This window comes from Pongo abelii, chromosome 10 (assembly GCF_028885655.2).
Source record: "Pongo abelii isolate AG06213 chromosome 10, NHGRI_mPonAbe1-v2.0_pri, whole genome shotgun sequence".
Taxonomy (NCBI): Eukaryota; Metazoa; Chordata; class Mammalia; order Primates; family Hominidae; genus Pongo; species Pongo abelii.
The window spans coordinates 48,789,825-48,812,871 of record NC_071995.2 but is presented as its reverse complement, the minus strand read 5'-3'; the positions used below and the strand labels follow the sequence as shown (position 1 = coordinate 48,812,871).

The 23,047-nt window shown below is 44.6% G+C and overlaps 1 protein-coding gene and 2 non-coding genes across 12 annotated transcripts in view; 2 read left to right on the top strand and 1 right to left on the bottom strand.

The window, feature by feature from the left end:
- The first annotated feature begins 3,087 nt into the window (after positions 1 to 3,087).
- Positions 3,088 to 23,047, top strand: part of SLC11A2 (solute carrier family 11 member 2) — a 57,917-nt gene continuing 37,957 nt past the window's right edge. For 3 of the 10 annotated variants that reach the window (XR_010135644.1, XR_010135643.1, XM_063711760.1), the window contains exons 1-2: positions 3,731 to 3,798; positions 21,195 to 21,266. Coding sequence is in view for 6 of the 10 variants with exons in the window: in XM_063711760.1 (XP_063567830.1) it covers positions 3,750 to 3,798; positions 21,195 to 21,266 (121 nt within the window). In the remaining 4 variants the exon portion in view is untranslated. Of the gene's footprint in view, positions 3,465 to 3,563; positions 3,799 to 5,552; positions 5,658 to 7,465; positions 7,610 to 21,194; positions 21,267 to 23,047 lie in introns of those variants that run through there. The other 7 variants (XR_010135646.1, XR_010135645.1, XM_063711759.1 and 4 more) reach the window with 6 other exon arrangements.
- Positions 17,746 to 17,852, top strand: LOC112135918 (U6 spliceosomal RNA). Its single transcript, XR_002917148.2, has one exon. It is a non-coding gene; the product is annotated as a U6 spliceosomal RNA (small nuclear RNA).
- Positions 20,903 to 20,964, bottom strand: LOC112135951 (U7 small nuclear RNA). The gene has a single exon (XR_002917170.1). It is a non-coding gene; the product is annotated as a U7 small nuclear RNA (small nuclear RNA).

Sequence of the window (23,047 nt, the reverse complement as noted above, 5' to 3'; positions counted from 1 at the left end):
ATTATCCTGCCTCAGCCTCCCTAGTAGCTGGGACTATAGGCATGTGTCACTGCTCCCAGCTAATTTTTGTATTTTTTTAGAGATGAGGTCTTGCCATGTTGCCCACTTGGTCTCAAACTCCTGAGCTCAAGTGATTGGCCCACCTCAGCCTCCCAAAGTGCTGGAATTACAGGTGTGAGCCACCGCATCTGGCCTAATATTTTATTTTTTGTAAAGATAGGATCTCATTATGTTGCCCTGGCTGGTTTTGAACTCCTGGGCTCAAGTGATCCTTCTGCCTTGGCCTCCCAAAGTGCTAAGATTATAGGTGAGAGCCACCGTGTCCAGCCAAGAAATATATGTTACAGTAACCCTGTACAGACACGCACACACTCTTAAAGTTGCACAAAACAATACCTATCTTAGTGCCTGTGACATTCTCTGATATTTTCAATTCTATTTTTTAAAAATTCTGGCTGGGCGCAGTGGCTCACGCCTGTCATCCCAGCACTTTGGGAGGCTGAGGCGGGCAGATCACAAGGTCAGGAGTTCGAGACCAGCCTGGCCAACATGGTGAAACCCCCGACTCTACTAATAATACAGAAATTAGCTGGGTGTGGTGGCGGATGTCTGTAATCCCAGCTACTTGGGAGGCTGAGGCAGGAGAATTGCTTGAACCTGGGAGGCGGAGGTTGCAGTGAGCCGAGATTGCACCACTGCATTTTAGCCTGGGTGACAGAGCAAGACTCTGTCTCAGAAAAAAAAAAAAAATATATGTTTTATTTCAGCACTTTGGAAGGCCAAGGCAGGTGGATCCCTTGAGTCCTGAAGTTTGAAACCAGCCTAGGCAATATAGGGAGACCCTGTTTTCTTGCTGTGTCCAACTACCTAGAACAACCATTGAGTCAGGAGAAAGAATTATGGATATCCTGCCCAGATGAAAGGCCTCTTTGCTTCAGGGCTTTCTTAAAAAAAAAAAAAGAAAAGAAAAGAAAAGAAAAGAAAAGAAAAAATATTCTGGTTGCAACCTACAGTTTTTTTTTTTTTTTTTTTTTTGCTGGAATGAAGTGGTGCCATCTCAGCTCACTGCAACCTCTCCCTCCCGGGTTCAAGCGATTCTCCTGCCTGAGCCTCCCAAGTAGCTGGGACTACAGGCGCCTACCACCACACCCAGCTAACTTTTGTATTTTTAGTAGACACAGGGTTTCACCATGTTGGCCAGGCTGGTCCCAAACTCCTGAGCGCAAGGGATCTTCCCGCCTTGGCCTCCCAAAGTGCTGGGATTACAGGCATGAACCACTGTGCCTGGCCGCAATCCACAGGTTTTTTTTTTTTTTTTAATTGTTTTTTTTTTAGAGACAGGGTCTTGCTCTGTTGCCCAAGTTGGGGTGCATTAGCATGATCACAGTTCACTGCAGTCTTGAACTCCTGGAATTTTCTTTTCTTCTGTGACTACCCCGTGTTATTCTTGTCTCAATTTTTGAATGGAAGGGAATTGTTTAAGGTGTACAAATGGAGGCAATATGGTGTGGTGGTTGAGTCTTGGCTCGTGGGTCTAACAGATTTGTGTTCAAAGCCTGGCTTTGCCACTAACTAGCTGTGTCCTTAGGCAAATTATACTCTAAGTCTCAGATTCCTAATTTGCAAAATGAGAATAATAATAAATAATAGTTCCTGCCCCATTAGTTTATTATAAGGATTGTTTTTTTGGTAGAGACATGGTCTTGCTATGTTGCCCAGGCTGTTCTCAAACTCCTGGCCTCAAGTGATCTGCCTGCCTCCGCCTCCCAAAGTGCTGGGATTGCAGGCGTGAATTTTTGTGCCAGCCTACTATGAGGATTAATGCTTGTGAAATGTTAAATATAGTGTTTGGTACACAATAAAAATTCAATTAATGTTGTCAGTTACTCTTAAGTATAAAATGGGGACAAGGAAGGCAAAAATGGAGTGTGTTTTTTGCAGATGGACAGAGGGGAGCCAGGACACAGCTCAGCTTGCTCATGCTCAGAGAGTTAAGCTGCTGACCCTGAAGGCAGGGGACACACAACTGTGTGTGGGAGCCGGACTAAGCAGCCAAGACAGGGCAGACAGGGTGAGAAAGCTGTTGATGAGAGCTGCTGCTGAATAAAATCATCTTTCACCTGTCTACGGCTCCCCAAGTGTTCTTTCTGCTCATCCACCCACTACCTCCGGACCTCAACATGACCTTTGGCGTTGTCTAAACCTGACACTCATAACAGTTACAGATTTCTTTGTCCCTTCTCCACTCCCACTTTTTTGAGACAGGGTCTTGCTCTGTCGCAGAGGCTGGAGTGCTCTGGCATGATCACGACGCACTGCAGCCTTGACCTCCTGGGCTCAAATGATCCTCCCACCTCAGCCTCCCAAGAAGCTGGGATGTTCCACAGGCACATTCCACTACACCCAGCTAATTTTTAAATTTTTTGTAGAGAGGGGGTCTCCCTATGTTGCCCAGGGTAAGAATTCCTAAACTCAAATAGGCCTTTTCCTTCCAAGACTTTAGTTCGTGGGTGATTTTACAGGTGCTTCTATTTTCCCTTCAAGTGGAACAAATTGGCCCCCAGCCCAGTCTGCAGAGACAGCTTTGCCTTGGGGAAGTTACCTGATGTAGAACAAGGACAGGAGATAGGTCAAGTTGTAGTTATTTGACTTTCGTGATTAAGAGAGCCCTGAAGCAAAGAGACCTTTCATCTGGGTCCCTGGTCAGGAGATCCATAATTCTTTCTCCTGACTCAATGGTTGTTCTAGGTAGGAACCAGAACCACTTGCTGGAAGCCTGCCTTGACTTATTTGAATCAATTACTGCTTTTCTTTCTTTTCCATTCTAAGCTATTATGTTTTTATGGTACTAAGCAGATTTTCTTGAAAACTACTAGAAAACTGCCTGCTACCTGAAAGCAGCAACTCTTTTCTTCTCTCCTATATTTTACGCCACCCCAATGCTTCTCCTATGCAGCTTTGTCATCTAAGTTATTTCCCTGAGGCAAAATTTCCCCATTCTTTCAGCTCCCCTCCTCCCAGATTGAGAAATTCTAGGCTTGCCCTGGACTTCTCTCTTGTAGTCTCTGGGTTTTTTTCCTTTCTTTTTCTTTTCCATCAGGCACCAAGTCCGGAGTTTGCAGGGCTCTGATGTCTGCTCGTGGATCACTGATTGACCAGGCTGAAGCCAGCGGGTCCTTTAGATCCTGAGGGATAATAGAGCAGGCAGCATTTCCACCCATGCTCTGAGACTCCTCATAATTGTCTCAGTGCTGCACGTACCTATATGGAAAATACAAGTGCACTGTCAGGCTTGGGGTTAATGGTTTCACCTCACGTCTCAGAGGAGCAGAGTCCTAGTGCACCTGTGGAGCCTGAACCAGCTGTACTCCAAGAGGAGCAGAGAAGGGAAGCAATTTCTTACTCCACCCCTTTCAACCACTGGCACTCACAGGCTTGCCACCTGCTCTTGCTCCTGCCAAATGGTACAGAGATGAAATCTTAGAATGAAATTTTTGAACTCAATAAATTGTTAATTAATATCTAGGAGTGGCAGATATATAATGCTTCTCTTTTCACGACAGGTCAAAGATGAAATCTGATTAGGCTTTGGAGGGCGTGGTTTGCCTCTTGAAATTCCTTGCCCGTCTTTAGAAAGCTGTGTTGCTTAGAGCACCCAAAAGTGCCCTTTATCTAACTGAGGGAGGCGCACTTGTCTTCATATATAGAGGCAGGAGCTGGCTTTGGGAAACTCAAACTAGTTCTGCACCATGAGGAAGAAGCAGCTTAAGACGGAGGCAGCGCCACACTGTGAGCTAAGTAAGTAGCCCGGGGAAGCTACCCAGCTGAGCATACCTGAAAGGGTGACAAGTACAGCTCTAAAAATTTTATTTTCTAATTATAATAGAAGTTCCCAAAGGAAAGGTTCTGGTCTGGAGGAACTTCATCAAACCTTTCTGAAACTCCACAGATGTATTTGTAGCGAGAATCTCAGAACTAATTTGTGCATTTTCTTTTTTCTCCAGGAGAAATTCTTTAAGAAAACCAACCTGCTCCAGGAAGCCAAGCCCCCGGCCCCCCCGTCCTTTTTTTTTTGGTCCCCGAGTTTGTTTTTACTTTGCACTTTATTTGGATTTTTCTCTTTGCAGTTCACGCTCCTTTCCTCATTGCTCGGTCTCTCTTACTAATGAAATTTTCTCCAACTGTTTTTACGTGAATAAAGAAGCTCGATTACCTTTAATGCTGTAAGCAGTGCGAGGGGTCGGGGAGTGAGGTTGGCGGGAGGATCTAATGTTTTTGGTGGCCGTAAACGACATTGTAGAAAATTACGGTAATTTGTTAGGCCATTTATTCCCTCTTCACCAGTCTAGCAGTCTCATCTTCAGAGCAAAAGATACGGTGGGAGGCTGAAACTGGCGATAGAGTGGGATTGCTTTTGGGTAGGTAGGATAAAGTCTGGGGAGAATCGAGGCAGCTGGGCGAGAAGGAGGAAAACAATTCACTACGGAGGCTTGGGAGGACACCTAAGGCGGTCGAACTGGCTGCACTAGCTGATGTTTCGTGGTTCCTCCCAGGTGTGGGGTGCTCTTGGTGGGGCAGCAGATACTATGATGTGGCTCTGGGGGCGCGAGGAAATGTTCCTGCCAGGTGGCTATCCTTTTTTTTTGAGACAGGGTTTTGCTCTGTCACCCAGGCTGGAGTGAAGTGGCACGATCTTGTCTCACCGCAGCCTCCACCTCCCAGGCCCAAGTGATCCTCCCACCTCAGCTCCCGAGTAGCTGGGACCACAGGCGGGCGCCCTGATGCCTGGCTAATTTTTTTTTCTTTTTTTGAGACGGAGTTTTCGCTCTTGTTTCCAAGGCTGGAGTGCAATGGCGCGATCTCGGCTCACCGCACCTCCGCCTCCCGGGTTCAAGCGATTCTCCTGCCTCAGCCTCCCGAGTAGCTGGGATTACAGGCATGCGCCACCACGCCCGGCTAATTTTGTATTTTTAGTAGAGACGGTGTTTCTCCATGTTCGTCAGGCTGGTCTCAAACTCCCGACCTCAGGTGATCCGCCCACCTGGGCCTTCCAAAGTGCTGGGAGTACAGGCGTGAGCCACCGCGCCCGGCCTTTGCTTGGCTAATTTTAAAATTTTTTGTAGAGACCGGGTCTCACTATGTTGCCCAGGCTGGTCTCGAACTCTTGGACTCAAGTGATCCTCCCGCCTCGGTCTCTCAAAGTGCTGGGCATTACAAGTGTGAGCCTCCGCGCCTGGCCTGGCTACCCGTTACAGGATAGAGCTATACCTCGTAGCTTGATTGTCAGTACCTAACGTGGCGCCACGGCGAACTAGAGCAGGAATCTTATCTGTCCCCAGATTGCTAGCGGACTGGAGCTCCCCAGTCCAGGGGCTGTGTGGGTCTGGCCAGCGCAAGCGGCAACTATGCAGCATGCAGCTCCCGCCGCGGGCCCCAGGGGCCGCGGCATCCAGACTCCGCGTGGGCGGAGTCTCGGTCTCGGTCGGCGGGCCACGCATCCCGGCCGCTGCGGGGACTCCAGCCAATAGGGATGTGCGGCTGACGTCCTGTCGGCCAATCGCGGGGAGGGGAGGGCGTTGGCCAGCTTGGCGCTGGCTCCCGGAATATGGAGCCCTCGGCGCGGGGGTGGCGTGTCAGGTGGTTACGGAGCTGGTAAGGTGAGGGGAAGGCAAGATCAGGGGTCACGGCATTCCGCTCGCTGGCAGGGAGGGGCGCGGGGCGGCTCGAGGGCCTGTGTCGGGGGTCAGGCTCCGGGGCTAGGATGCGACACCGGCTCTCCGTGCGGGGCTGTGAGGGGAGGTGTGGGCAGGGAGGGCCTCAGGCCCAGAGTCCAGGACTGATGGAGTCGCGCCATTCAGAGAAAGACCCAAAGATGGGGGCAGGGAGGGAACGCCGGAGGTCGCGGGGATCTTGCCCCTTCCCCGCCGCGGCCTAGGACAGATGGCCCAACTCCCAGCTGCACCGGGTGGCGCGCCGGGCCCGTGTTGGGGTGCGCTGACCTGCTTCGACGCCGCGAAAGAGGCCGACGGGCACAGGGCAAGGTCTCTCGCGGCCTCTTCGTCGGCGCCTCCGGGGGCCGGGCTGCTCTTCGGGGCCTCCAGTCGCCCCGCTTCAACAAAGACTCATTATAGCCTAACCGACTTCAGGGAGCGCTTTCTGTGTGAATAGCCTGCATACGCGGCTCAGTAGTTGTGCGTAGATTGGTTTTAAGGCTGTTTGTGCAGCTCTCAGGGACCCTCTGGATTCCAGGCTCCAATGAGCAGGGTTTTTCTGCAGGGGGATATTGCACATATGTAAGTGGGCTGGATGGCTCTCCCAGCTGTTCGTTTCATATGTCCCCACTTTTAAAGCTACCGCTTAAATGTGACATCTCTTGCAAAAACAAAAATTATATGGAAGGAGAGTTTGCAAGGGGAGATAGGCTTCTAAAAACTTGCTGGCCTCAATTTTAGTGACTGTTGGTGAAAAATGGAGAAGCTATGTTTACATTGACTTCTGGAACCCGAAGCCCCACCAGTTCGCATGATTTCTTGGCTTTGTAAATCTTTGAGCAAGTTGTTTGCCTCTTTCTTCTTTTGTTCCACGTACTTAAAATGGGGATTGATAATATCAATCTTACAGGGTTGTTGATATGAAATTAGTTAATAAACAACGAAGTACTTAGAACTCTTGATGTGGAGGAGTTTTTGTTGTTGTTACCTTCTTTCCCCTTAACACTTCTAAAGAATTCTAACCTTATTACTTATTCTTAGCTCAGAGTCTCATGACCTATCACCAGTGAACCCGCCGGCCTATACTTTCCATTGACATCATTAACTTTGATCTGAGGGTATAGTGTAGTTATATGTGACTAGAGGATTTCTGCTGCGTGTTTGTTTTATTAAATACGGTTGGAAACTATCATTATACTAGGTCATTTATTGTGATGCCTGTGTTGGGTAAATGAAACCTGAAACCTTCGGCTGTTTATTTTTTCATTGGACAGTATTTCATTGACAGTCTTGCTTGGCCCACGCAGTTTATTTTGGAGCCAGTACTAAAAAGGCCATGATTGCAGCATACTTGGTTTCTCATGTTTCCGGAATGGCAGTGGGACTCGGGAGGGGAATTTCTGGGTAGCCTGGCAGCACTTCTTGTTAAGGAATGGGGAAGCTTCTTATGAATCTAATCTTACTCTAATGTTAGGAAATCAGCAGTGGTCCCTTGGATTACTCTACAAAGCTAGTAGACAGCTTTGGTTCAGTTATGACTCAGTGAAGGTTAGAGAATTATATCTACAAAGTAGGATCTTTTTCTTTCTTTCTTTCTTTCGTTTTTTGATACGGAGTTTCGCTCTTGTTGCCCAGGCTGGAATGTAATGGCGCGATCACGGCTCACTGCAACCTCTGCCTCCCGGGTTCAAGCGATTCTCCTGCCTCAGCCTCTTGATGCCCGGCTAATTTTTTTTGTATTTTTAGTAGTGACGGGGTTTCACCATGTTGGCCAGGCTGGTCTGGAACTCCTGACCTCAAGTGATCCACCTGCATCGGCCTTCCGAAGTGCTGGGATGGCGTGAGCCACCGCGCCCTGCCGGATCTTTCTTGTTTGACTTTCAGTGCTAAGAATTTGGGTGAGTGTTGTTGAGTCAAAGACATCTTTATTCTCTGCCTCCTCGCCATGCACATACTTACAAATGTTTGCTGACAGATATCTGCCCTTCCTATGGCCTTAAAAAGCCCTCTCATATTCTCGTGGTGCTATCTGGGATACTCCAGTGGAAGACTGCTTTGTTTTCTAATTCTTCCCTTCAAGGAAGCTGCTATTTATACACATAGCATTATTAGGAACTAGTCAGAAAATGAGAAACTTTAAGTTTATGAAAAAAACATTGCTTACTTCAGCTGCATGCTGGCCAAATTTAGTTGAAGTGCAGATGGTATAAGTTTAGTTGTTTAGTTTTGGAATAAGAGAGTTCAAGACTCCCCCGCCGACAAGACAAGGTCTGGCTCTGTAACCCAGGTTGGAGTGCAGTGGCATGATCACAGCTCACTGCAGGGTTGACCTCCCAGGCTCAAGTGATCCTCTTGCCACAGCCTCCCTAGTAGCTGGGAGTGCAAGTGCATGCCACCACCCCTAATTTTTAAAATTTTTTTTGTGGAGATGGAGTCTCACTAGGTTGCCCAGGCTGTCTTGAGCCCCTGGGTGCCAGCCACCGTGCCCAACCAGTTTAATACTTCTTTAGGATTTAAAGTTGGAAGTTGGCCTGGTGAGAGTGAAGGACAATGTCTTTGAAATTTGTTTTTGTCTGAGAGGCATGGGAATGACACCTTTAAAGAACTGAGTGTATTTGAGGCAGAAAGGGAAGTCTGCTGCCCTAATATTGTCATTATTATCATCTCTCTGAGGCGCTGTAGTTTGAGTAAAACATTCTGGGAAAAAGGTAGGGGCATTTGAATGAGCGGAATATAATGAATTAGAAGATGCAGACCATGTCTCACTTACTGGCTGCCATTTATTCTTTATTTTTATTTTTTTGAGACAGGGTCTCGCTCTCTTGCCCAGGCTGGAGTACAGTGGTTCAGTCTTGGTTCACTGCAACCTCCACATTCCAGGCTTAAGCGATCCTCCCACTAGAGCCTCCTGAATTGCTGGGACTACAGGCTTGCACCACCATGCTCAGCTAATTTTTAATTTTTTTGTAGAGTTGAGTTCTCACTATATTGCCCAGGCTGGTCTTGAACTCCTAGGTTCAAGCAATCCTCCTGCCTTGGCCTCCCAAAGTGCTGGGATTACAGGTATGAGCCACTGCGCCCAGCCTTGCCATGTATTATTTTTATAATTTAACAAACATTTATGGAGCAATTTACATTAATTGGCCCCTTGAGACACAAAGAAGAGCCTTCAAGGCATCATCAGGAATATTCTAGATACAATAAAATGACATGTATATAATAAAGTATATTTTAATGAAATCATAATGGAATATAAAACAATTGGCCAGGAATGACCAAAATATATTTATTGCCTAACTTCTGTTCCACTTTTAATTTCAGGTTAAAGTAATTTATATTTTTTGGCATAAGGAACAAATTAGGGTTTTTAGTCTTGTTTTGGTGCTTATTGCCGATAAGTCATTTTGTATCAGGTTTGTGTTTGTTTTGGTCTCATCTGTACTAAGCTGATAGCTGTTAAAACTCCTAGGAAATGAAAGAAGAAAGCTACAAGTTAATTATTAAAACTTTACCAGGTTTCAAAGAGCAGAAAGAGGCTTGTTAAAGGCTGGAGAATCTTGTAGTATATAGTGTCTTAATTTTTCTTTGCTTTTAGGAATAGAAACTTGGAGGACAATATTTACTTAAAGTTGTTAAGGTAAATCTACATCATTTGGGAGTCAATATCCATCATTAGGAAAAATGGGTTGAATGTAATCTAGTGAAAATTCTTCATATTTGCCAGAGAAAAGCTACTTAAGTGTGAGGGCAAAACATATTTTCTGATGCAAGAAGTAGGTATAGGCTGGTTTAATAGGGGATTTTTTTTTTTTTTTTGAAAAAAGTAATTTTTTTTTTTTTTTTTTAATGGAGACTGGGTTTCTTGCTATGTTGCCCAGGCTGGTCTCAAGCTTTTGGGCTCACGCAATCCTCCTGCCTCGGCCTCCCAAAGTGCTAAGGGATTACAGATGTGAGCCACCATAGCCAGTCTAATAGGGAATTTTCTTATTCCAATAGAAAGGGGTCTTTGAAATTGTTCACAGAGCTTGGCATTGTGTTCCATGATAGAGGTGTCAGATCAGGAGGCCAGGTTTGTCCCCCAAAAGGAAACACACTGCTGTAAACTTCTGGTTAGGAGGAAGTTTAGAGGAAGCTCACACTGAGAGTTGGAAAGAACAAAGACGAAGCTATAGTCACTGGAAGTAAGACTTTAGTGACCCTGACTTGTGAGCATTCAGGGAGATTTGGAAGCTGGTTAAGCCTCAAGAGCGCTGATGGGAGAAGGTGAAGAGTTGTATTTAATGGATACCAGCCCCTTTTAATTCTGATGTCTCTGGTTGATGTGTGATATTTTTGTTTAAAAGATAAGTACTCCTTGACAGCCTGGCCACATTTCTCCCAACTGTTATCGTTTTTGACACCCAGGCAGCTGGTTTCATTATCAGCTGTACTCTTCCTCCCTACATCTTCCTCCCCCCTCCTCTTCTTGCTTCCTAACATTTTCTCCACTTTCTCTTTTTCTTTTTTCTTTATCTTAAGATGGTCTCAATGTCAGGTTTTTCATTCAACTACAAAACAGACTTAAAAGTCCAGCTCAGGTGAGAAACAGCAAACTTGGTGTTAAGTTGAAGTTGTGGTTGTCTTTTTTTTTTTTTTGAGACAGGGTCTCACTATGTCACCCAAGCTAGAGAGCAGTGGTGTGATCTCAGCTCACCGCAACCTCTGCCTCCCAGGCTCTAGCGATTCTCCTGCCTCAGCCTCCCAAGTAGCTGGGATTACAGGCGTGTGCCACTACTGCCTGGCTAATTATTGTATTTTTAGTAGAGATGGGGTTTTGCCATGTTGGCAAGGCTGGTCTTGAACTCCTGACCTCAAATGATCCACCTGCCTCAGCCTCCCAAAGTGCTGGCATTGTGGGTGTGAGCCACTGCGCCTGGCCCGAAATTGTGGTTTTGTAAGTTAAATAGGATGTCTCCAATTTTGAGATTATTACTAGGGCACGCAAAGTATGGTTTGGTATCTGTAGGGGATTGGTTCCAGGACCTCACTCACATGCATACCAAAATCCTGGGATGATGCTTAAGTCCCTATAAAATGGCGTAGTATTTGCATTTAACTTATGTACATCATCCCGTATACTTAAAATCACCTCTAGATTAGTTGTATCAATTATGATCCCCCTCTTTTTCTTCTAGACAGGGTCTCTCTTTGTCATCCAGACTGGAGTGTAGTGGTGCAATCATGGTTCGCTGCAGCTTTGACTTCCTGGGCTTAAGGGATCCTCCCACCTTAGCCTCGTGAGTAGTTGGGACTACAGGCGTGTGGCCATCACACATGGCTAATTCTTAAATTTTTTGTAGAGACAATGTCTCACTATGTCGCCCAGGCTGGTCTCAAATTTCTGGACTGCCTCAGCCTCCCAAAGTGCTGGGATTACATGTATGAGCAACTGCGCTGGGTCTATAATACTTAATACAATGTAATTGCTATGTAAATAATTGTTCTGTATTGTTTAGGGAATAATACCAAGAAAAAATGGTGTATATGTTCAGTGCAGGCACAAGCAACCGTTTTTTTCCCCCAAATCTTTTTGATCTGCATTTGTTTGAAACCACAAATGTGGAACCCAGGGTTACAGAGGCCTAACTGTATCTCAGTGGCCATTATGCCAGAGAGAGAGAGAGACTGGTTCATGTTAAGCGCATTGTATAATAGCAGCTCTGTTTGTACTTTATAAACTGAGTGTGTTTGTGTGGCTTTTGGTTGAAGACATTCTAATATTACCCACTTGAGTAGAGGGGATTAGAGTTTTGAGGCCTTTTTCTAAAACGAATACTTACTACAGGGGCTTTTCACTGTTTACCATGAAGTACACATAATCAGTCTTCAACCTGACTTTTTTTTCTATGTATCATTTTATATCAAATTCATTTTGATAAGAGAAAAACAGGATAAACTTACTCCAGTGTGAAAAATAATACCTCACTTGAGCCCAGGAGTTTGAGACCAGCCTGGGTAACATAGCAAGACCCCACCTTTACAAAAAAAAATAGAAAGCCAGCTGTGGTGGTACATGCCAGTAGTCTCAGCTACTTGGGAACTTGGGAGGCTGAGGTGGGAGGATCACTTGAGCCTGGGATTGTGCAACTGCACTCTAGCCTGGGAGGCTAGAAATATGTAAATAATTGTTCTGTAAGACCCTGTCTCAAAAAATAAAATAAAAAACAATACCAGACTTTACACCTTCGAAAACAATTTGGAAATTCACATGTCTATTCTAAGCTGTTTCTTTCCCCACACCTCGAATGGGAGCAGATTGAGTTTTAGAACTAATTGAGCTGGGCACGGTAGCTCATACCTGTAATCTCAACACTTTGGAAGGCTGAGGTGGATGGATCCTTTGACCCCAGGAGTTCACAACCAGCCTGGGCAACATGGTGAAACCATGTCTCTGCAACAAATACAAAAATTGGCAGGGCATGGCACACGCCTCTAGTCCCAGCTACTTCGGAGGCTGAGGCGGGAGGATCACTTGAGCCTAGGAGGTTGAAGCTACAGTGAGCTGAGACCACGCCACTGCACTCCAGCCTGGGTGACAGAGCAAGACCCTATCTCAAAAAAAAAAAAAAAAAAGCTAATTGGATGGATATTTTTGATAGACTCAGAAAATGCTGCTTCTTCATGACCTAGAATGGAAAAATAGAGGAAGAGTAATAATCTCTTATTTTAAAAAAGTGATTAATAACCTTCCTCATTAAAATACACAGGGTTCAGAAAATAATTAGCTCTGTTTGAGCTGCTAGAATATTTCAGAAAGTTTTGTTGACTGTCAGTCATCCAAATGGCAGGAGCCCACCTTCATGAAGAGCGCCTGGTACAACAAGGCGTTGTGTTAATAATACAGTAATGGTTTAGTAGAACTGTCAAGTACTTTGGCCTTGAAGTAGACCATTAGGGAAAAGAGAATTTTAGAAGAATCTAGTAACCTTTTCATTTTCTTTAGGACAAATAGAATTTTTAAAAAAAATCAGAATTCTTTGTTATTCTCTAATAACACTTGGGTGTCGCTAAGCCTTGATCTGTGCACCTAGCAGTTTCTCTTTTGTCACTAGCATGTCTCTGGCACTGAACAGTGCCTGAGGAAGAATGAACTGAACAGTGTCAAGAGGAAGAGGTGGCTTTGCCATGTAGCTTGAGCACATTCTTGCTAGCATTTAGTTCATCAATTACCTCCATGCAGATACCTTTCTGGCTGCTTCTATGAAAGTTTCTTCCTATTTAATGTTGTCTTTGATTTTATTGAGATGAGGAAGGTGATGAAAAAAGGAGGAAAGAATTAAGGGACTGTATTTAAAAACATTCCTCTCTAAACCTTACAATTAATTTTAGGGAGACCTTTTCAGCTGTAAGACTAGTGAAATGGTTTTGAGTACCTTTATTCTCTATAGGGGAATTTTATATGAAAATGAATGATTTCAAACCCGAACTATTTATTTATTTATTTATTTATGACAGACAGGGTCTTGCTCTGTAGCCCAGGCTGGGGTGCCCTGATCACGGCTCACTGCAGCCACAACCTCCCAGGCTCAAGCAGTCTGCCCACCTCAGTCTCCCAAGTAGCACGCACTACCACATCCAGCTAATTTTTGTATTTTTTTTGTAGGGATGGGGTTTTGCTCTGTTGCCCAGGCTGGCATCGAACTCTGCTCGCCTCGGCCTTCCAAAATGCTAGGATTACAGGCTTGAGCCACCGCACTTGGCCCAAACTTTTGTTTTAACCGTAGATTAAAAAAAAATGTTGAAGTTGTATATATTAATACTCAGTATTTCAAACTTTCTTAGGGGCAGTTTTTTTTGTTTGTTTGTTTGTTTTTTTTGAGATGGAGTCTTGCTCTGTTGCCCAGGCTGGAGTGCAGTGGCATGATCTCGGCTCACTGCAACCTCCACTTCCCAGGTTCAAGCGTTTCTCCTGCCTCAGCCTCCCAATAGCCGGGATTACAGGCACCCACTACCACACCCGGCTAATTTTTGTATTTTTAGTAGAGACGGGGTTTCGTCATGTTGGCCAGGCTGGTCTCGAACTCCTGACCTCAAGTGATCCACCCACTTCGGCTTCCCAAAGTGCTGGGATTACAGGTGTGAACCACCCCACCTGGCCAGGGGCAGTTTTTAAAACAGGTTTGGGCTATCCAAATCGTTCTTCCAGAGTTCTTATAAATGCTAAGAGAATATACAGAATTACTGTTAATTAGATGTTTTTAACATAAATTAGAATTTATTATAGCTAGTATGTGTTTTGGGGGATAACTTAATTTTCATATAATTTCAAACTTGCAGAAAAGTTATAAGAGTACTACCAGGGAATGGATGATTTCAAGAAAATGTGGTAAGAGTAATGACAGTGGTAAGCAGTAGGTGCCTTGAGGGAACACGGAGGAGCCACTTAAGCCAAATTAGGGAGTCAGGAATGCTTTCCTGAGAGGGGGTTTTTAATATTTTGCATTTAGGTGGCACTAAGACAAACTAGTAGTAAGTTAGGCTGAAGGCAATAAATACCTGCCAACTAGACAGCTGTAGACTTCTGATTATCTATTCCAAAAGCTTTAACAGAGAGTTCAACTGAACATCCCTAAAATGTTTGTTGAGAAGCTGAGTGAATGTGTATGACCTTGACATTTTTAATAAGGCAAATAATACATGTATCTGGTAAAACTTCTTTTTATGTGCAAAAGGTCTACAGTGTATATTCAGTGAGAGGTTTTCCTTTCACATTACCTCATTTGGGCTCTCCTTCCTTCTCTCAGGGATGGCCTTTATTACCAGTTTTTGGTGTGTCCTTTGGAGATTGTATGTGTACATGTGTGTGTTTTCTCTTTTTTCTTTTTCCTATATACATGATAGCATGCTGCTCAACAAATTGGTTTTTTGACTTGACAACATGTAATATTTTAGAGATTGTTTCCTATCAATACATGATAGATCGTCTTATTTATAGTGGTTGCATGGTATTCTGTCCAATGAATGTGCACAGTTTATTCAACCAGTCCTCTACTAATATCAAGGTTGTTTACAGTCTTTTCATACTACAAACAATGCTGTGGGAAATATCTTTGTACATATTTCCTTGATGAGTACTTTTTGCTTTTTTTTTTAAAGAATACATTTTTAGGAGTAAAATTGCTAGATCAAAGAATATGTAGACTTTTGAAATTTTAGACAGAAAATAAAATTTTGTTAGCATTTGTATCTGGTAAAACAGTCTTACAACATTTTTTTTTTGAGACAGGGTCTTGCTTTGTCACCCAGGCTGGAATGCAGTGGCCTGATCAACACTCACTGCAGCCTTGACCTCCCAGACTCAGGTGATCCTCCTACCTTAGCCTCCCGGGACTACAGACGCCCACCACCACACCCAACTAATTTTTTTTTTTTTTTTTGAGACAGAGTTTTGCTCTTGTCACCCAGGCTGGAGTGCAGTGGCACGATCTCAGCTTACTGCAACCTCCGCCTCCTGGGTTCAAGCGATTCTCCTGCCTCAGCCTCCCGAGTAGCTGGGATTACAGGTGTTCACCACCACACCCAGCTAATTTTTTTTTTTTTTTTGAGACGGAGTCTCGCCCTGCCACCCAGGCTGGAGTGCAATGGTGCGATCTCAACCCACTGCAACCTCTGCCTCCCAGGTTCCAGTGAATCTCCTGCCTCAGTCTCCTGAGTAGCTGGGATTACAGGCATGCGCCACTACGCCAGCTAATTTTTTGTATCTTTAGTAGAGATGGGGTTTCACCATGTTGGCCAGGCTGGTCTCGAGCTCTCGCCCTCATGATCCACCCGCCTCAGCCTCCCAAAGTGCTGGGATTACAGGCGTGAGCCACTGCACCTAGCTTTAATTTTTGTATTATTAGTAGAGATGGGGTTTCACAATATTGGCCAGGCTGGTCTCGAACTCCTGACCTCAGGTGATCCACCTGCCTCAGCCTCCGAAAGTGCTGGGATTACAGGTGTGAGCCACCGTGTCCGGCCTCTACCTAGCTAATTTTTGTATATTTTGTAGAGATGGGGTTTCACTATGTTGCCCAGGCTGGTCTTGAACTCGTGGGCTTAAGCAGTCTGCTTGCCTTGGCCTCCCAAAGTGTTAGGATTACAGGCATGAGCCACTACAGCCAGCCAGTCTTACAACTTTTGTTAGAGAATGGGATAAAATAGGCTGGGAATGGTGGCTCACGCCTGTAATCCCAGCACTTTGGGAGGCTGAGGCGGGCGGATCATGAGGTCAGGAGATCGAGACCATCCTGGCCAACACGGTAAAACCCCGTCTTTACTAAAAATACAAAAATTAGCCAGGCGTGGTGGCATGCGCCTGTAATCCCAGCTACTAGGGAGGCTGAGGCAGGATAATGGGATAAAATAATCATATTACATTTAACCATGAGTGCCATTTTTTTTTCTGTCAATTGCTGTTCGATAGGAAGAAACTTAATGGGTTTAAGAAAAGGTGACACTTTATGGTTAGGGGTGAGCTAGAATACCAAAGCAGTATTAATCGTAATTGTGATGATTATTTATCAAAGTATTGCTGGGTTGATTCTAGTTACTTGTGTCCTAACTCTGGATCTTTTCCTTAATGTGACGAAGTAACTGAAACATCCTGGTGCTACAGCCCTGGAGAGCAAAACTGTCTTAATATTAACTTACTGCTTCCATATGGGTCATAAATTTTCATGGAGACTTAAATGCTATGCATAACCGGCCTGGCCCTTTCTATTGCCTCCCTAGTGGTTTTTTTTTTTTTTTTTAATTATTTAATTATTTATTTTTTATGAGATGGAGTCTTGCTCTGTTGCCCAGGCTGGAGTGCAGTGGCGCAATCTCGGCTCACTGCAACCTCCACCTCCCAGGTTTAAGCGATTCTCCCGCCTCAGCCTCCTGAGTAGCTGGGATTACAGGCATGCACCACTATGCCTGACTAATTTTGTATTTTTAGTAGAGGCGGGGTTTCTCCATGTTGGTCAGGCTGGTCTTCAACTCCCGACCTCAGGTGATCCGCCTGCCTCAGCCTCCCAAAGTGCTGGGATTACAGGCGTGAGCCACTGCGCCCGGCCCCTCCCTAGTTTTATTATTATTATTACTTTTTTAATGAGACGGAGTCTTGCTCTGTTGCCCAGGCTGGAGTGCAGTGGTGCAATATTGGCTCACTGCAACCTCCGCCTCCCGGGTTCAAGTGATTCTCCTGCCTCAGCTTTCCGAGTAGCTGGGATTACAGGCATGTTCCACCACGCTGGCTAACTTTTGAATTTTTAGTAGAGACGGGGTTTCACCATGTTGGCCAGGCTGGTCTCGAACTCCTGACCTCAGGTGATCTGCCTGCCTCAGCCTCCCGAAGTGATGAGATTACAGGTGTGAGCCACCGTGGCTGACCTCTTTTATTTTATTTTATTTTATTTTTGAGACGGAGTTTTACTCTGTCACCCAGGCTGGAGTGCAGTGGCACAATCTCGGCTCACTGCAACCTCCACCTCCTGGGTTCAAACGATTCTCCTGCTTCTGCCACCCTAGTAGTTGGAATTACAGGCACCTGCCACCACGCCAGGCTAATGTTTGTATTTTTAGTAGAGACGGGGTTTCACCCACGTTGGCCAGGCTGGTCTTGAATTTCTGACCTCAGGTGATCCGCCCACTTCAGCCTCCCAAACTGGTGGGATTAGATATGTGAGCCACCTTGTCTGACCCCAAGTTTTATTCTGTAGAAACTGTAATGAAACAGGTAGTTTGTTGACTAAAAACTTTGTTGAAAAGGCTGGAGACTGGAATCTAGAATTTGTTTTCTTTCTTGAAATAATTCATTCTTGAGATTTCAGATAGAAGATGAAACTTTTTGTATTTGAACGGCTCTGTATGTACTTGGTATAGGAATGAACTTAGAATATCACTAATAATTATTTAAAATTTTATCATGAAATATTTCTGTCTAAAAATATTTGCAGACTACAATCTTGGGAAGATCACACTATTACCTTAATTGTTAGCTTTTAAAATATAACTTAAAAGCCTATTTTGATGCTTGTTTCGGCAGCACGTATACTAAATTGGAACAATCAAGAGAAGATTAGCATGGCCTCTCTGCACATGGATGACATGCAAATTTGTGAAGTGTTCCATATTAAAAGAAAAATTTTTGGCCAGGGGCGGTGGCTCATGCCTATAATCCCAGCACTTTGGGAGGCCGTGGTGGGTGGATCACCTGAGGTCAGGAGTTTGAGACCAGCCTGGCCAACGTGGCAAAACCCCATCTCTACTAAAAATAGAAAAATTAGCTGGGTGTGGTGGCACGTGCCTGTAATCCCAGCTACTTGGGAGGCTGAGGTAGGAGAATCGCTTGAACCCAGGAGGCGGAGGTTGCAGTGAGCCAAGATCGCGCACCACTGCACTCCAGCCTGAGTGACAGTGAGACTCCATCTCAAAAAAAAATAAAAACTTTTAAGGCCTGTTTTGCCTATTTTGGATAAAAATCTTCCTCAGATGTAGACGAGACATTTCTGTGTCTTCTTTTTCTTCTTCTTTTTTAGACAAGGCCTCGCTGTGTCACCCAAGCTGGAGTGCAGTGGTGTGATCATGGCTCACCGCAGCCTTAACCCCCGGGCTCAAGCAGTTCTCCTAGTTCAGTCTCCCAAGTAGCTGGCACCACAGACATGCATTACCACGCCCAGCTGATTTTCCAGTGCCTTAAACAGGATATTAATCATCATTACAAAAGTGATTTACAGCCTGGCCAACATGATGAAACCCTGTCTCTACTGAAAAAAAAAAAAAATACAAAAATTAGCCGGGCTCGGTGGTGGGCGCCTGTAATCTTAGCTACTTCGGAGGCTGAACCCGAAGGAGTTCAAGCAGGAGAATCACTTGAACCCGGGAAGCAGAGGTTGTAGCGAGCCGAGATCGTGCCATTGCACTCCAGCCTAGGTGACAAGAGTGAAACTCTGTCTCAAAAAAAAAAGCAATTTAATTCATTCACCTCATTTTGATCAGGGCTACAATTGGAAACTTGAGTTATTATACTTGTAGTAATATTCTCAGAACTGATTGACGCATAAGGAAGAACTGTTTGCCTCATACCAAATAGCCCAAGACTAATTGATGTACTTGAGTTTTTTGATTCCTCAGTGTGCCAAGTTCCTCTTTTCCTGGAAGAGCTATGCATAGTTCCAGATCTGATTTGTGGTTTACAATTTATTGTGGGTTAAGACAATCTGATAACATTAGTTTGTTAGAATTATATGTAAAACAAAAGTAAAAAGGCTTTGCCGGAAATGAAGGGGCTGTGCTGTGATTGGAATCCAAGTGAGTACTGCTACTCTGAGTGGTCAAATATTTAAATCCCATTTAGGTGAGGTGCTATTGTAATTGATTGAAAGAGGTGTTGAATTTAGTCAGTATTATTGGGGGCTGTTCGCTGATGTTTAGTCATCTGGTGGCTTAAAACCTGACAGGAGAGACATGGCTAGTTGTCCGTTATAATATAATACTTGGCATTGGTGACTCTAGAGAGGAAGGATTATGTTTTCCAAATTAGCAGGTGGTGGTATATATCCCCCAGAAGACAGATGAAACCTAAAAAGAAAAGAAAAGCTCCTTTCTGGTCTGAATTCTGTAATTCTATAAGTACAGAATATGTTGGTAGATAGAAAGATTACCCAAAACCCGAAAAAGCAAGTAGAAGATTGTTCATGTAGGAACAACATATAAGGGACAAGGGTGGAAAAAAGACTAGATTTAAGCAGTAAAAGATCATTAAGCGAGGCTTCATCACTTCTTCAGTAGGATAGTTATTATTGGGATTCAAAGAGGGGCTTATCAATGAATACTATGTTGTCCTTCCCCTTCTAACTTTGAAATCAACTGAGAAGTAGATAAGAAGATTGAAACTTTTTTTTTTAATAGCCTTATTGGTGAGGCTCAATGGAGAATATGCCATAGATCTGTGCCCAAGTGAGCTTGCTAAAATCCTCCCTCCCAATTAAACTTAACAGGATGATGGACATCTGGAACTTCCACCCCACCCCCGACTCCACCCACCCCACTGCAGGTTGCTTAGTACAGGACCTGTAGACAAAGGCTGGCATCCCACACGCTATGCTTAATCCTGCTAGTGCTTCAGCTCTCTTGGAGAGCTTGGGAGGGGCTGGGCCACGGGTGACTACTTTCTTCTAGTTGTCAGAGGGTTGAGGAATGAGGTCTAGAACATTATGGCTGTAGACTTTACTTTCTTAGGAAGATTTGAGGCTGCCAAATAGTGGCCCTCCACTACCAGTATGCTTGTATGGTGCTTTTTCCCACCCTTTCTAGAAAATTGAACCATGAGCTTAAATTACATATTTTAGACCAAAGAGAATTACAGATTTCTGTCCTTAAAAACTCATAAAATAGGCTGGGCGTGGTGGCTCATGCCTGTAATCCCAGCACTTTGGGAAGTGGGGTGGGCGGATCATGAGGTCAGGACTTTGAGACCAGCCTGGCCAACATGGTGAAACCCTGTCTCTACTAAAAATACAAAAATTAGCTGGGCATGGTGGCACACGCCTGTAATCTCAGCTACTCTGGAGGCTGAGGCAGGGGAATTGCTTGAACCCGGGAGGCGGAGGTTGCAACGAGCTGAGATCGTGCCACTGCACTCCAGCCTGGACAACAGAGTGAGACTCCATCTCAAAAAAAAAAAAAAAAAAACAACTCATAAAATAGGGGGAAATGTGTCTGGCTTCAGACACTTGGGATAATTTGGAGGCAAATGCAGAGAATGGATACTTGCCTAGCAGCCTCTGTGTAGATGCTTATTAAAAAAGTATTTGCCTGGCCAGGTGCGTTGGCTCATGCCTATAATCCCAGCACTATGGGAGGCTGAGGCGGGTGGATCATGAGGTCAGCAGATTGAGACCATCCTGGCTAACACGGCGAAACCCTGTCTCTACTAAAAATACAAAAAATTAGCTGGGCGTGGTGGCGGGCACCTGTAATCCCAGCTACTCGGGAGGCTGAGGCAGGAGAATCACTTGAACCCAGGAGGCAGAGGTTGCAGTGAGCTGAGATTGCATCACTGCACTCCAGCCTGGGCGACAGAGCAAGACTCCGACTCAAAGATGCAAAAAAAAAAAAAAAAAGGTATTTGCCGTCTCACTAAAATACCTCCTGTTCAATTTGTCCACCACTCCCTGCCATCCGTGAAGGGTTTCACAGTGAAAACCAGAAAGCCTGCTAGACACATTCTAAAAGAGCTGTAACACTTCAATTTGGTTTTGAAGTCTTGCCAGCAAAATCTTGACTAAGACTTTTCTTTTTTTGTTAAATATCTGTCAGTCATATTCTGAAAACTAATTATTTTCAAGGTTACCTAATTCAGTAGAAGAATTACTCTTTTCATAGTAAGGATTCAGTCATACAGAGTAACAAACTGCTGGTTCTGAACTTGTTAGTTTGTTCTTGCTAATTCTTCTCCCTCACTTTTCTCCTTTCCAGAATCATATTCTAAGAACTCAGCCACTCAGGTATCCACCATGGTGCTGGGTCCTGAACAGAAGATGTCAGATGGTAATTTACCGCTTTGTGTTATTGTCTAATTTTATTTGTAATTAGGTTGATGTTGGTAACAGAAATTTATCATATTTTTCCTCTTGTCATCATCTATCATCATCTATTCTAACAACTCCATTCAAAAGTCACCATCTGGTGACTTAGGCTGTAAATGAAAATGGATTTTTTTTTTTTTTTTGAGGTGGAGTCTCATTCTGTCGCCCAGGTTGGAGTACAGTGGCACAATCTCGGCTCACTGCAACCTCCGCCTCCTGGGTTCAAGTGATTCTCCTGCTTCAGCCTCCCGAGTAGCTGGGACTAAAGGCACACGCCACGATGCCCGGCTAATTTTTGTATTTTTAGTAGAGACAGGATTTCGCCATGTTGGCCAGGCTGTTTTCAAATGCCTGACCTCAAGTGATCCGCCCGTCTCAGCCTCCCAAAGTGCTGGGATTACAAGCATGAGCTACCGCGCCCATCCTGAAAACAGAATGGTTTTTTTTTTTTTTTTTCGAGGCGGAGTTTTGCTGTAGTTGCCTAGGCTAGTGTTCAGTGGCATGGTCTCGGCTCACTGCAACCTCCGCCTCCCAGGTTCAAGGGATTCTTCTGCCTCAGCATCACAAGCACCTGGAATTACAGGCACCTGCCACCACACCCGGCTAATGTTTTTGTATTTTTAGTAGAGATGGGGTTTTGCTATGTTGGTCATGCTGGTCTTGAACTCCTGACCTCAGGTGATCCACCCGTCTCGGCCTCCCAAAATGCTGGGATTACAGGTGTGAGCCACTGTGCCCGGCCCTGAAAACAGATTTTTAACCAGAGACCTGCTTCATATCTTTTTTACAATTCTGAGTTGAGCCAAGGTTAGCTGAAATTTGGTTTCTGGCAGTAATGCTTGCAAGGGCAATGTTATTCCCAGACCCAGGATAAAAACCTCTGGAGTGTTTTGGCTGCTCATGATGCTTCCTGGTGTTTCAGATGTGTATGGAGCAGTAAAACACAGGGCGAGTACCTTACGCTCTGTATTTGATTGGAGCTTCTTGAGTGCTTTGACTATTCCTTCCTAAATCTGAGCTTCTTTGGAATTCCTGTTCCTTTTCTATAAATTTCTTCAGTAATTCAAATTTGCTTAATTAAGATGATATGAGTCAGCTCCCTATGGAAAGAAAGCTCTTATTTGTTTAAATTAGAGGTTGTAAGGATTTATTGGAAACACAGAGATTAGAGCTTTGTGATTCAAAATAGCCATTTGATGGCTGAAGCAAACTAGGCTCTGTGTATTTCTGGCAGGGTATCCCTTTTCTCCCAGACCTTCTGCTTCCCAGTATTTAAGATTGACTGCAAAATGCAGAACTCAGGGAAACGCTGATATCAGTCTGAGATGAGCCCTGCCATCACGAGGGTGCCAGTACCCCGTGACCAGCGGCACTTTACTGCAAGCCTTAGTCAGAGTACAAAGGGTTCCTGCTTGGCAGTTTTGCTGCAGCTTCAGAGTTTAGCCTGAACTGTGGCAGGATTTTGTAACTTGCACATTTTTTGAAAAGTCTGACGGAGGTATAATGTCCAAGGTCGATTCTTTGAGTAAGTCCTACCAAATATAGGAGGTGGGGAGGACATTTCGCTAGACGGGCCTAGTTCTTTTCTTTTAAAAGCTAGGATTTTAGGTTACCAGGAGCTGGTCTGGGAATGTAATATTTTGAGCCCATATGTCAGTGTTTTTAGAGGAAAATGAAATGGCTCTAAAAATTCCCAAGTAGGAGTAGAAGTGTGGAAGTAGGAAAACCATTGTGAGTTAAAAC